At 49.7% G+C, this 11,808-nt stretch overlaps 3 protein-coding genes across 3 annotated transcripts; 2 read left to right on the top strand and 1 right to left on the bottom strand.

Moving 5' to 3' along the window:
• Positions 1-464: 464 nt before the first annotated feature.
• TrAFT101_003576 (uncharacterized protein) lies at positions 465-3,254 on the top strand. Its single transcript, XM_024899002.2, has 4 exons — positions 465-1,222; positions 1,300-2,434; positions 2,516-2,819; positions 2,929-3,254. The coding sequence occupies exons 1-4, from the start codon at positions 954-956 to the stop codon at positions 2,964-2,966; spliced, it is 1,746 nt and encodes a 581-aa protein (XP_024766666.1). The 5' UTR covers positions 465-953; the 3' UTR covers positions 2,967-3,254.
• A 2-nt stretch (positions 3,255-3,256) lies between these two features.
• Positions 3,257-10,499, bottom strand: TrAFT101_003575 (uncharacterized protein). The gene is made up of 3 exons (XM_024898879.2): positions 10,405-10,499; positions 4,640-10,348; positions 3,257-4,573 (listed from the first exon to the last, which is right to left on the bottom strand). Exons 2-3 carry the CDS (start codon positions 10,155-10,157, stop codon positions 4,032-4,034), a joined length of 6,060 nt encoding a protein of 2,019 aa, XP_024766667.1. The 5' UTR covers positions 10,158-10,348; positions 10,405-10,499; the 3' UTR covers positions 3,257-4,031.
• Positions 10,455-10,823, top strand: TrAFT101_003574 (uncharacterized protein; the record flags this gene model as incomplete). The annotated part of the gene is made up of 1 exon (XM_066126928.1): positions 10,455-10,823. The coding sequence occupies one exon, from the start codon at positions 10,455-10,457 to the stop codon at positions 10,821-10,823; it is 369 nt and encodes a 122-aa protein (XP_065983035.1).
• Between the last annotated feature and the right edge of the window lie 985 nt (positions 10,824-11,808).

Raw genomic sequence — 11,808 nt, 5'->3', positions numbered from 1 at the left:
GCCTATGCGTCCCAATGCAGTATCCCAGGCACTTATTCATGCTTGGTATTAGATATCTGAGCGTTTGCAACTCGTCTTTCGGCCCCCATTCAATTCAATCATTGCGCCCGATAGCGGTTATTGACCTGTCAGGCCATTCTGCGGAGTATTTATAGAGCTGGAGCTCAAAGCCCAAGCTTGAATCCACTAAATGCCTCCGCCCCAGCCACTGACAGCACCAGTCAAGGCACCCTGCGGCGCCTCATCCAGTGAACGGCCTCGCTGGACGGCGCTATCTCGCTGGCCAACGGCCACTATCTGCAGCCCCTCGTTTTTCTTCTAGAAGCACCCCCCTCCATCCCCGCTTCAACACTACATCTTGAATCCTCCTTGCTTCAGGACAAGGCAGACCCTCGCCTCATTTTCTCTGATTCGCGCCATGCCAGCACGTCTGTTGACGCCACGCAGAGCCAGATATTGGCCGCGAGCCAGTGCCGCGACAGGCTCTGCAGCGTGACGAGACTGTTCCAGGCATCAGCCCCGCCCAGCTGAAAGTCTGTCTGCCAATGCATCAAGCCCAGGGCTCTTGTTTGTCTGCTCTCTCGAGGGTCGGACAAGAGGGCCATGGAGCAAGCCATTGCTGCAGTCCTTGACGCGGCTAACTTTGACCATCACCCAACAGTGACTGTCCGCAGCTGCGCCCCGTTGAAGAAGCCTTGAGCTTGTTTTTTTTCTACATCATCTTCACTTATATGCTATATGCTTTCTTCCTTCGCGGCCCAAAGCTGTGTCTTTTTCCTCGCTCTGCAATCTTTCAATCGATGACTGGCTCTGCCTGACGATCAGTTGGCACTCGGCAGATATAGTTACAGTGGCCCAGCGTATCGTTTGGTCCAAACAGCTCTATCTGTCCCTCTCTGTGAGCTCTCCGTCGCCTTCTCCTCATCCTATACGCTGCTATTATCGCGTCCAACATGGATTTCGATAAACTTTCCATCACTGATCGCAAGATCATTGTGGGTATCGACTTTGGTACCACCTATTCCGGTGTTGCTTGGGCAGAGACGCAGCGGCCAGACAGACGGACGGCAATCACCACATGGCCCATCAACAAGACAACCCGCGAGGGCGAGTCTTCAGACAAAGTACCTACTAAGCTTCGTTATGCCCCAGATGGCACTCAGTGGGGCTTCTCTATCCCCATCACCGCTCCTCAGGATGAAGTCATCGAATGGTTCAAGCTGTGAGTCACCATCGTCCCGTCCATTACATGATCAGGCCTGACTACGTGGAATAAACTGACTGATATTTTGTCAATAGTGACTTGGACCCCTCTCTGAAAAACATTGGTCAGGCTGTTGCTAATGATGGTGCTCGTGGAGGCAGAGATGCCGAAAAGCTTGTCGCTGACTATCTGAATGCTCTTACCGAGCATCTCCTCTACACTCTGCGCGAGAAGCTCGGTGAGAGTGTCGTCAAGAGCACTCCGCTGGAGTTTGTCGTCACTGTACCAGCCATCTGGAGCGACCTCGCCAAAGACAAAACCAAAAAGGCATGTCAACAAGCCGTTCAAAATCTCCCCTTGGCGGCTGGCTCGTCCAAGACCCATATCCACCTTGTCTCCGAACCTGAGGCTGCTGCCATCTACGCTCTCCATGGACTGGATCCTCATGGCCTCAAGGTTGGCGAGACTGTGGTTGTTGTTGATGCCGGCGGTGGCACGGTTGATCTTATTTCCTACACTATTACCGGATTGAGGCCTATTCTTCAGGTCCAGGAGGCTGCTCCTGGTTCTGGCGCTCTTTGCGGCTCAACCTTTCTCAACATGCGGTTTGCCAAATTTCTCAAGGCCAAGCTAGGAAAGGAAGATGGATTCGACGATGAAATTCTTGCCGAGGCCATGGAGGTCTTTGAAAAGAAGGTCAAGCGTCAGTTTACCCTTGCTGCTCCTGCAGATGAGACGTACACCATCCCCGTTGGCGGCCTAGCCAACAACAAGACCCTCGGAATCAACCGCGGACGATATGCCCTCAAGGCCTCTGACCTGAACACCATATTTGAGCCTGTCGTTCTCGAAGTCATCAAGCTAGTCAAGGATCAGATCACTGTTAGCAACGTGCCTATCCGCGCTGTGCTTTTAGTCGGCGGCTTTGGCGCTTCCAATTATCTTAAGGAGCGTCTGAGAAACGCCGTAGACAAATCCATCCAGATCATGCAGCCTCCGAATGCCTGGCAAGCCGTCGTACAGGGTGCCGTGATGAAGGGTCTTGCTAACAGTGCGCCCGAGTCTCTCACCTTGGTCAAGGTGCAAAACCGCAAGGCGAGGAAGCACTATGGCACGGAGTGGCGCACCAAGTTCGACGACAGGATCCATGCTCATATAGCTGACAAGAAGAGCTGGAGCGGCATGGAGGGTTATTATAAGGTAAACGCCATGGAGTGGTTCATCCGCAAGGTACGACAATTTCTCATCTGCCCATTCTTTTTTCTCGCTGCCACTGTACCCCGTATGCCACCAGCTAACGCTATAAATCAGGGCGATGCCGTCTCCGAGAACGAGCCCTACATCACATCCTTTGTCTGGACAGGCCTCGTGGCTCACGGCCGCATCCGCAAGATGCGTATGACCATCTACTGCGACCAAACCTCCGAGGAAGCCCCCATCGACAGAAACGCAAATGTCCAAGTCTTGGCCCACGTTGAGGCCGACGTGAGCCACATCCCTGAGCATCTACTCAATCGACGACAAGGCAAAGACGGGCAGATGTACTATGACCTCAGCTGCAAGATTGAGGCTGTATACCTCTCTGCCTCCACTACGTATACTCTCTTATATAACAGTATGTGCTTTTCCTCTAGTCATCCCTTTTCCTCTACTCCTTATATTTTATATCAACATTTCCACAATCGGTTTATATACTATTGAATAGCTGGCTAACTCAGATACAGATCAACGATACGACACAGTTACTTGCGAATATGTCTAAGATACATGGCTAGATGGCAGCCTCTTTTGTCTATTATATCATATGTGGGCTTTTTTTTTTTTTTTTTTTTTTCTTTTTTTAGCTTTTCAGGGAGGGGAGTAAAGGATCTTTCGGGATATATGGCGAAACAGTCTGTACATAGAACGGTCCCCAATTAAGCAGGACAAGACAAGATTACCATCATAAACGTTCAACAAATATCAAATTTTGTTTTCCTAGTACAAGGATAAAATTATATTCAATACACGCGATGTGTCTACACTCTCGCGGGAAATAAAAAAAAAAAAAAAGTTGCATATGCTCCTCACTCCCTCCTGTCTCTTTTTTTTTCTTTTTGGTCCACTAGATACGTACACAGAGAGATAGTAAAGGCTGAGCTATCGACAGCAATAACATACAGAAACCAGAGATATCATCAAAATTAAAAGAAAGCTAGTAACACAGAAGGACCATGTAGAAAAATAAGCAAAGCCACTGACAACAATGTAGCTCAGCTCGCCAAAAAAAAAAAAAAAAAAAATACAATGCCGAGAGATATATGAAAGCAGCACAAAAAAAAAGTTTCAAGGAAAGGTGTGGTGGCGGCGAGCCAATTCGCAGAGCGGCAAAAAGTGGTGGTATCCAGAACACCAAGACCAAATATAGTAGGAAAACAAAAGGCGGGAAACTTTTCAGAGGACAAAGCAGTATAAAAGAGAGAGAGATATGTATATATAGCCAGATGGCTGAGTGCAACAAGAATCCAAATTACCCTTCAAAGAAGAAAGAAAGCTGTAAGCCAACAAAGAGACGTGTCGTCATCTCTCAAGACGGTGGTTTCCGAGATGATGTTATAAAAAAGTATAAAAAAGAAAAGATCTAGCACATCTTTGTACATTGTGTCGCTACTGCCACTCGTGTTGTGTATGATCTGTATGCGCATCTCTATTAGTCGGAAGTAAGATATTGGAAGCAAGCGACGTTCGGTGTTTGTTCGATAACTAATCGCTGTGTTCCGTCGTGATATTAACGGTGAGATGTATGTGCGTGTGATAAATATCCAGAGCGAACGATCGCAAATCGCGACTATTCTTCGTCTAGGCTCCCCATTAGAGCTCCAGTCTTGCTATGCTTCATGCCAAGCTTAAGAAGGCTGAACCTCTTTCGAACGCTTTTATTCTTCTTCGCTTCAGGTTCATCGCCATTCCTAGAGAGCAGGTCCAGGCTGACGCCTCGCTTCTCCCCAGCAGCCTCTTGGTCCACAACCTGGGATCGAGACATGTTGTGGAGAGCACTGTCCTTGCTGAGGCCGCGCGTGTGGGCTTTGATGTCGCCTCCGTTACCGTTGACTTGATCAGCTACCTCCTGGCCTGGGCTTGCGTCTTTCTTCTTGCCACCCAGGAAGCTCAGTCGCGCAGCACCGCGTTGTCGAGGAGTGATTTGTCGAATGACCGTTGCCTCCTCAGCTTTCACTCCATTCACTGGAACAGCAATGCTTGTCCACTGCGGGCCCTTGTCGCCTCCTGGCGTTGATCCTCTCCAAGTGGGAGATGGAGTTGAGACAGGTTCTCGAACCGGTTGCGGCGGTGCGAACAGAGAAATCTCTGGTGCAAATGTTGCCTCGAAATCTAACCTAGGCGTTAGCTGCTTGCTTATTCCACCATGTAATGCATATGCGCAAAGGGTTCACTTACAGCCTTGAAGCTCTGAATAATTACGGGAAATGGCTTCATTTTTGTTTCGAGCAAAGAGAGTTAAGCATCGCTTGAGCATCATAGCATGATCCACCAAGGTCATCTTGATTGCGGTTTCTTGGGGATCAAGCTCAATCTCGTCTTCTTCATCGTCTTCTTCGTCATCGTCTCCATCCGCTCCCTCTTCACCACTCTGTGGTTCAGGGAGTAGCTTCCGATACTGCACAACACTAGTCTCTGAAGCTGGGCTAACTGAAGCGCTGACAGCATCTGCCAACTGTTGCGCAACTTTATCATCACCATCCGCCAATCGACGTTCTAAGAGAGTCATCTCATGCGTCTTCCTGGAAATCCGCTCCAAAGCGGTTTCACGAGCAGAAAGCCTGACCTCACGGGTTTCGACAATCTCACTCCGGCGCAAGAGCGTAGGGAAGGGCTCAGAAGCTGTGAAAACCAGCTTCTCTGCATAATGCTCTTGTACCGGCCCGGAAGTGTTCCTCTTAGTTGTGACAGAGAAAGTTTGAGGGTGGGAAGATAATAAAAAGTCCCGAATAATGTGCGGCACGCGGAGTCGCTGATATAATTGGTGAGAAAGGTCTCGATGCGGTGTGAGGGCAGAAACAACCAAAAACTGGCCCTCCATTTCATCAACATCACCGCCCGTGATGATTTGAGCTGACGGATACTGTTCTTGCATACGGTCTGTAAATGCTGAGGCTCGTTCAGAGGGTGATCCCTCGTAGACAAACTCTTTGTCTCGTATAGAAGTAGGAAATCCGAGCCCCTTATAGACCACTTTATAGTATTTTGGAGTAATCTTCTCACTCTTGGAAATGCTCTCATATATCGTTGCAATCGCTCGCCCTGTTCTGGCTAGCTTGGCAAAATCGTATACGTTGGTTTCGTATTGGACTTGGAGCTCCTTGTATGCGGTCAAGGCATTGCTCCATGATTCTCCGTCTTCAAAATGTTTGATCATGTCAAAATATATTCTTTCTTTACGTTCGAATGGAGACTGTGCCGGAAATTCCGGTTCAGCCAGTGCTGGGACCTGCCCAATCGGATCCCATTCATACAAATCAGCGTGGAGACGTAGAGCTAGACCAGCCTCTGTATGATTCCTAGACTCAGCCTGCAACTTCGCCAGCTGGTGGACGTAGCGGATGAAGATATCTTCCTTCTGCATATCGCGCAGGAATTCCATGAGTCGAAGCCGGTTGATAATATTGGAGGCTTCTCCGCTACCATCACCGCCGCTATGAACAGCCACTAGCAGATCCAAGAACTCGTCCAGGGTGCCAACAAGGTCACGCAGAGCTGCGTAAAGAGGTTCCTCCTCGATTTCTGAGAGAGGTCGAAATCGTTCAAGTAGTTCCATTATAAAGAGTTTCTGGAGAATGCTCTCTGTAAGAGGGTTTGATTTGAAGTAAGCATCCAACGAGTCGATGAGCTCTGTCTGAATCACAGATAAATCTTCGCTTAATGTCCACTCGCTCACAATCATAGTCTGTAAGACTTCAACCGCCATTGTCCGGAGACCTTCATGGACACTCAGACAGAGTCCCACGATTGGGCCAACCAGAGTTGGCACATATTGCACTTGGTATCCGCCAATGTTGCTCAGGCCGTACCTCTCGCGTTCATCTGGCGTGGTTTCCCATCCGATAGCTTCCCACATCCTCCGTAAGAGGTCAGCTCCATGCTCCCGCACATCGCCAGCAATCTTCCACACTGCTCTTCGCTTCTGCTCAGGGAAAGTCTCCAACGCAAGTGAGGAGCTTCCTACAAGCTTCAACAAGGTGGTGAAGAAGAGTTTCCAGAGCTCGGTGTTGAACGATTCTGCTTCATCGGGATCAGGCAGGCAAGAATCCAAGAGAATACTAGCCAAGTATTGCAAGATTCGCATCGTTGATTTATGATGATAAATATGCACACTTAGCCATCCACTTGGGAACGCTTCACCTGTCAAAATGCTCATTTGCACCTTGAGTAGGTTCTCCAAAATAGTTGTTAAGTCGTCTTCAGAGGCCAGCTCAAGCTGCATACCCGAAGGAGAGTTCGACAAGGCAGCAAGAATAGCAGCTAGCTCAGTTAGAGCTTCGTCAAAGGAGAGGTCTTCATCTATTGCTTTTGTAGGGAAAGGGTATGATGAGGGAAATAGAAGCGAAAGCTTATTTCTAGGTTTCTGCGGCGAGGCAAGAATCGATAGATATGAATCGACAATATTAGGGACATGGTCAGGAATTTCTGGGCCGAGATAGTCAATCTGGCTGGCAAGAATAGAACAACACAGGCGAATCTGTTCTCGCCATTGATCATTGACCTCTTCAGCGTGGCCCCAGTGAGGGGAGATCCATCGTACGGTATTGGTGCTGAGTGCCGATTTTTGCTCTGGATGAGCAAATATATCTAGCTTCGAGTAGTTGATGATAAGGCAAAGCTTGTAAATGATGAGTTTGCCCTTGACATCTTTGCACGAATCCATAAAATCAATGGCAATATGCAAGATCTCTTCTGTTGTCAAGAGACCTGTGAGCTCTGGTAGCCAAGTGTGGAAGTGCTGCACGGCCAGCGTCTGGCTACCAACCAGTGCAGGTGCCGAATTCCGCATCATTGCGTCAAGCGCCTTGAAGATACTTCGAAGGCTCCTAGTAAATCCCTGGGTAGAGGACTTGATTCCTATTCCAGCCTCCTTTGCCTTTTGCTGCCCACGAGATTGGGTGATGAATTTCAGAATGTGTCTCATAACTTTGAAAGTTGCACGCAGCTTACGAGCTGTCTCAGGCTCCGTGGGGCGTTTGAGGAGTCGAGTAAATGATCGTATCAGACAAGGGGTAGCAAAGGGGTAATTGAACTGAGTTTCCGCATAATGGTCAACCAAGGGGCTCAAGTTGAATCGCCGATCATGGACAATTCCAAGCACCCTGACCATTGCAGTGAACACCAAGTCTTCATATTCGTCATTCCCAGTATGCTCCACAAGGATTCCAAAGAGCCCATCCAGAACATCGCTGAGAAGCTTCACGACCTCAATTTCTGAGACAAAAATCAGCTGTTTCAGAATAGAAGGGATTTCATCCTTGGGAAGGTCTTTCCACTTGAGAAGCCCAAGGATAACTCTATCCTGAGAAAATCTCGTACTGCAGAGGTAGGTATCCACAAACATAACGGCAAGTGGCCCCGTAACATCAACTGATCGGTCATCTTTGCCTCGAGGGGCCCAAGGGACAGACAGATATCCGCCCTTACCCGACGGTCCTGCCTGTGCGGTTGAGGTGAATTCGTCTATTTTATAGAGCAACAGCCCATGGGGTCCATCGCGAATGAAAGCCTGATCCTCCCAAAGCGGCATGTGCGCAAGTGCAAATGGAGGATTTGGCATGTCTGACAAAAACATGACCACATGAGCATTCATTACATCGCTCGGTTGGAGTGATAGGCGGAGCGTCTGATTCCAAGCTTCGCCTCTTTCCACAGAACAAGATTTAAAAGTGGTAAGCGCTTCGGTATTGGAAGATGTGAAGATGCATCTCTCGAATCGTTCGCCGGTGGGTTGACGGACTTCCAGTGTGACTTGCAGGTTCGATCCATTAACAGTGCTAGGGAGATTTATTGCGCTGCTTGCATATCTTGATATGAGATGTTGCTTCGCCAAAGCGGCAATATTGAGCGTGAGATAGATGTCTGATCTTGGTTTGGTTGGTGCGGCAGCAAAGCCGATCCTGTTCGTCTTCGATACGCCAGACAAGATCGTAGGCGTGGCTTTGATTAGTTCATCCGCATCACGGTGATGGAATTTCCTAAGAGAGACTTGCAGCCGCTCGCCGCTTCTCGATTTCTCGTATTGGCCAGAAGCACTGGTAATCAGCTCCCGAATCAAGGAATCGAACTCCTCAGCCGCTTCCCTGTCGTTCGAGTATCCGAGCGACGGCGACCAAATGTTGACAACCTGTTCGACTTCTTCTGTTTGTTTCATAATGGAGTTGAGTTTCAAAACTCCAACACCAACGGTACGTTCAACGGTTTGTCCCGATTCATGAACGCTGGCCGCAGTACTTTTAGACCCGGCAGTGCTCGGTGGGTGGTTCCCGTCCTGACTGTCCAGGCGAGTTGTAGAAGATCTCCCCTCCTGCACTTCTGACACAGAATCCATTTTCATTGTATGTCCTCGAGAAAAGGCAGTTCGTGTGGATTTGCTTCCCCACATCATACTTCTCCTAGAAGCTTTCCCTGAACTCGCCGGAGGGGTCTTTACGTTATCTCTTGTAAAGCTGCTGTCAGTGCCAGAACGAGACAATGGTTGGGGAATAAAGATTTGCTGTGATCCCAACACCTTAACAACAAGGTATAGCTCAGAATCAGCGGACGGTGCGTCGCCAATATCATGGGCCGAGAGATCTGTGAATAGCGTCTTTGTGCTGGTGTTGTGTGCAAGACCACTGATCGAGCCGCCTGCTGGGATCTCAATACTGAAGCATTCAGACAGGTTGACCCCCTTTCCATATTGAGGTTTGCTAACAAGATAAGCTACAAGCGTTGTTTCCTCGGTGGAACTTCCAGCAAAGCCTTTCACGTCTAGCAGTAAGTGGTTTACGCTCGCCAACTCGATTGTGGCCTGGGGAGGCTCGTCCAGCAGGCTCATAACCGACTGAAGCTTGGTAACATCAACAATCGAGTCATCAGCCGTCAGAACTCTGCCACGAGATGCCGGATCTCGTACAACCACCTCACCCCCACAGAGCTTGTTGACTGTGACGAGGTCCCAGACTGTTTTCTCTCGCAATCGGTCGTATTCGTGCGCGGTAAGAACATTATAGAGAAATTGTTGGCGATGAAGATTGAGAGAGGTCACAAGTTGTGACAGCTTGTCAAGTTTTGCATACTGTCGAGAAAGGAGCAACTCATGTAAATATTTCGAATGCCACTCTCGCAGGCACGACGCGATTTCGTCGACAAGTGGCTCATCCGCTGAGGTGGGCGTCTCATCGCCAATCTTGAGCATCGGAACGGGCGCTGGCGGTCGAGGCGCATTAGGATCTCTACGCACAGGGATAGAGAGATTCTTAGCGGCATCAGCTGTGAAGCTTTGCAAAGATCTCTTCCATTGGCTCGAATCAGGAGCCTTCTCCTCGCTCAGCTTTGTAATTGGCTCTATGCCATTGGTGATGCCGCTTTTGGCAGAGTCGCTGCCTGGCCGATCGTCAATGCCGCTATCACTTGCAGAATCATCATCGTGTCTTTCATCTGATTCGCCGAGCAGCTCTCGAACTTCCACACAGCTTCTCGGAAAGATGCCGCTGAAGACGCGAGCTTCCAACGTTTGCCCTTTGACGGAAGTTAGGCCAGCAAGCAGACTTGGTGGCGCCACCAGGTAGCCGCGCAGCCAGTTGCCATCTGGCGTCTCTTCAATTATGTACAGCTCATCGCCAATTTCGAGAGGGAGGTCGGCCGGGTTCGCGGCTTCGAATGGGTAGGTCGCGATGGCGAAGGCGATCCGGGGGAGAGGCTGCCAGGGCATTGAAGCTCAGGATATTGGCCTCCTGCAAAGAAAACAACGTTGATTTGAGTCGGAGAACAGCGATAATTATTTCGTCAGACGCAGCGGCTTGCTGATTGGCAAGGCTTGGCGAAACAATGCGCTGGTGGATGGAAGTTGCGACCGCATCAAGCTTCAACCTTCAGCGCGAGAGTGCGGATATATCGTGGGACCTAGGCCAGAAATGCTCAGTAAATAACGAAGCTCGGGGGCCAGCGGCGCGACCTACAGCAAGAGAAATGAAAGTGAAGCAGACGAGAATTTTCTAGAAGGCTGACAATGTGTGCAGCTCGTTGCAAAACGCCGGCAGATGGGCGGCTGCCCGTTCGAGAACCCCTGAGCAAACACGAAGAAATTATGCACACTGGCGGGAAAGATAGCGATTCGATAGCGCAAATAAAGCATCCGCCCAACGCTGATCAGAATGCAAGATGCGAATTCTATTACCAGGATGCCCCGTGCCGTCCAAAGCTTGCCCAAACGAACGAAAACGAAGCTGTAGCCCAAACTCTCAAACAAGAAAGAAAAAAATGTGGCAGATTGGTTCAGCGAGGGGAAATTTCCAGGCCCTGCTTTGATGTCGTGTCTCTCGATTCGATGGGCTTGTCTGGGCCGCCGCTATCAGGTACCAGAGGTCGGTCGTTGTAGCGGTGGTGGATGCCGGAGCCCCGCTGCAGAGGCCGCTAGGAGGCAGTGGTGGGCTCATTGTACGGGGGGCTTGGGGGGCCTTGTACGGGGGCATCTCCCAGTGGATGCCACCTCCTCCAAGGGCGCGGGTTAGCTGCCAGGCACGTTCGCACCTCATCCTTAGCTCGCGCCGCGGCGAACGCGCTGCCGTTGCAGAATGAACTCCATGGGAGCATGCAGTCTTACCCGTCTGGTGGCAGTTAGGCCGCAGCCTCCTGTCGGTGCAAAGTATAAATGGCCGGTGCCACCAATCAGGCAGTGAGGCCATGGATCGGCTAAAAGCAATGAGCGTAGATAACACCGGGAGGAAAGTCTCGCCGTCCGTCCAGCAGCAATATTAACTCGTCCCTTTTGCGCCACGCTCATTATCAATTCGACTCGCAACATGTCGGATTTCTCATTCAAACTACCAGTACGGCTTAATGTGAGCCGCGCGTTACATGTTTAACTGGGTGGACGAGCACATTCTACATCTGGCACCGAAGGTGTTTTATATGCTCAGCTGCGGTTAGCCTCAGTATTACAAGTGCATCTCTTTCTCATCAGGCCGATCTCCCTGGGTCTTTGGCGTTAGAATCCCCATCGAGCCAGCCCGCCGGGAGCAGTCGTCTCCTTTCTGCTCTCCATAGCTGTAATTTCTCTGGTTACTCCGTATTCCGCAGTCGATCTTTTGATCTCCTACCCCTGACCCTTGCTGGCAATCAAACCTGTCGCTTATCGATTATGTACTCCATACTAATACACATTCACATTGTAGCATTACATTACTAGGTAGTGTTTCGTACAAGTGCAACTCTGTACGTGTGTTGTTAGTTGATCGAACTGGGTGTGCTCAGACCACTATTAGGCTAAAGTGTTCTTGTTTCATGATTGTGCTACCCGTGAGCGTGAAGACGATATGGCTACGGCAGGTTTTCGAATAAGTATTACGCCCAAAAAAAATTAT

The sequence above is a fragment of the Trichoderma asperellum genome, chromosome 2, assembly GCF_020647865.1.
Source record: "Trichoderma asperellum chromosome 2, complete sequence".
Classification (NCBI taxonomy): Eukaryota; Fungi; Ascomycota; class Sordariomycetes; order Hypocreales; family Hypocreaceae; genus Trichoderma; species Trichoderma asperellum.
Note: the sequence above shows the minus strand (reverse complement) of the source record. Positions and strands in the feature narration are given on the sequence as shown.

What these genes read in the sequence shown, in the direction of transcription:
- TrAFT101_003576 (XM_024899002.2), top strand. Translation starts at nt 954, where the DNA reads ATGGATTTCGATAAACTTTCCATCACTGATCGCAAGATCATTGTGGGT. An exon ending in GTCATCGAATGGTTCAAGCT is followed by an intron (nt 1,223 to 1,299) that starts GTGAGTCACCAT and finishes TTTTGTCAATAG; the next exon opens with TGACTTGGACCCCTCTCTGA. An exon ending in TGGAGTGGTTCATCCGCAAG is followed by an intron (nt 2,435 to 2,515) that starts GTACGACAATTT and finishes GCTATAAATCAG; the next exon opens with GGCGATGCCGTCTCCGAGAA.
- TrAFT101_003575 (XM_024898879.2), bottom strand. Translation starts at nt 10,157, where the DNA reads ATGCCCTGGCAGCCTCTCCCCCGGATCGCCTTCGCCATCGCGACCTAC. An exon ending in TTATTCAGAGCTTCAAGGCT is followed by an intron (nt 4,574 to 4,639) that starts GTAAGTGAACCC and finishes CGCCTAGGTTAG; the next exon opens with ATTTCGAGGCAACATTTGCA.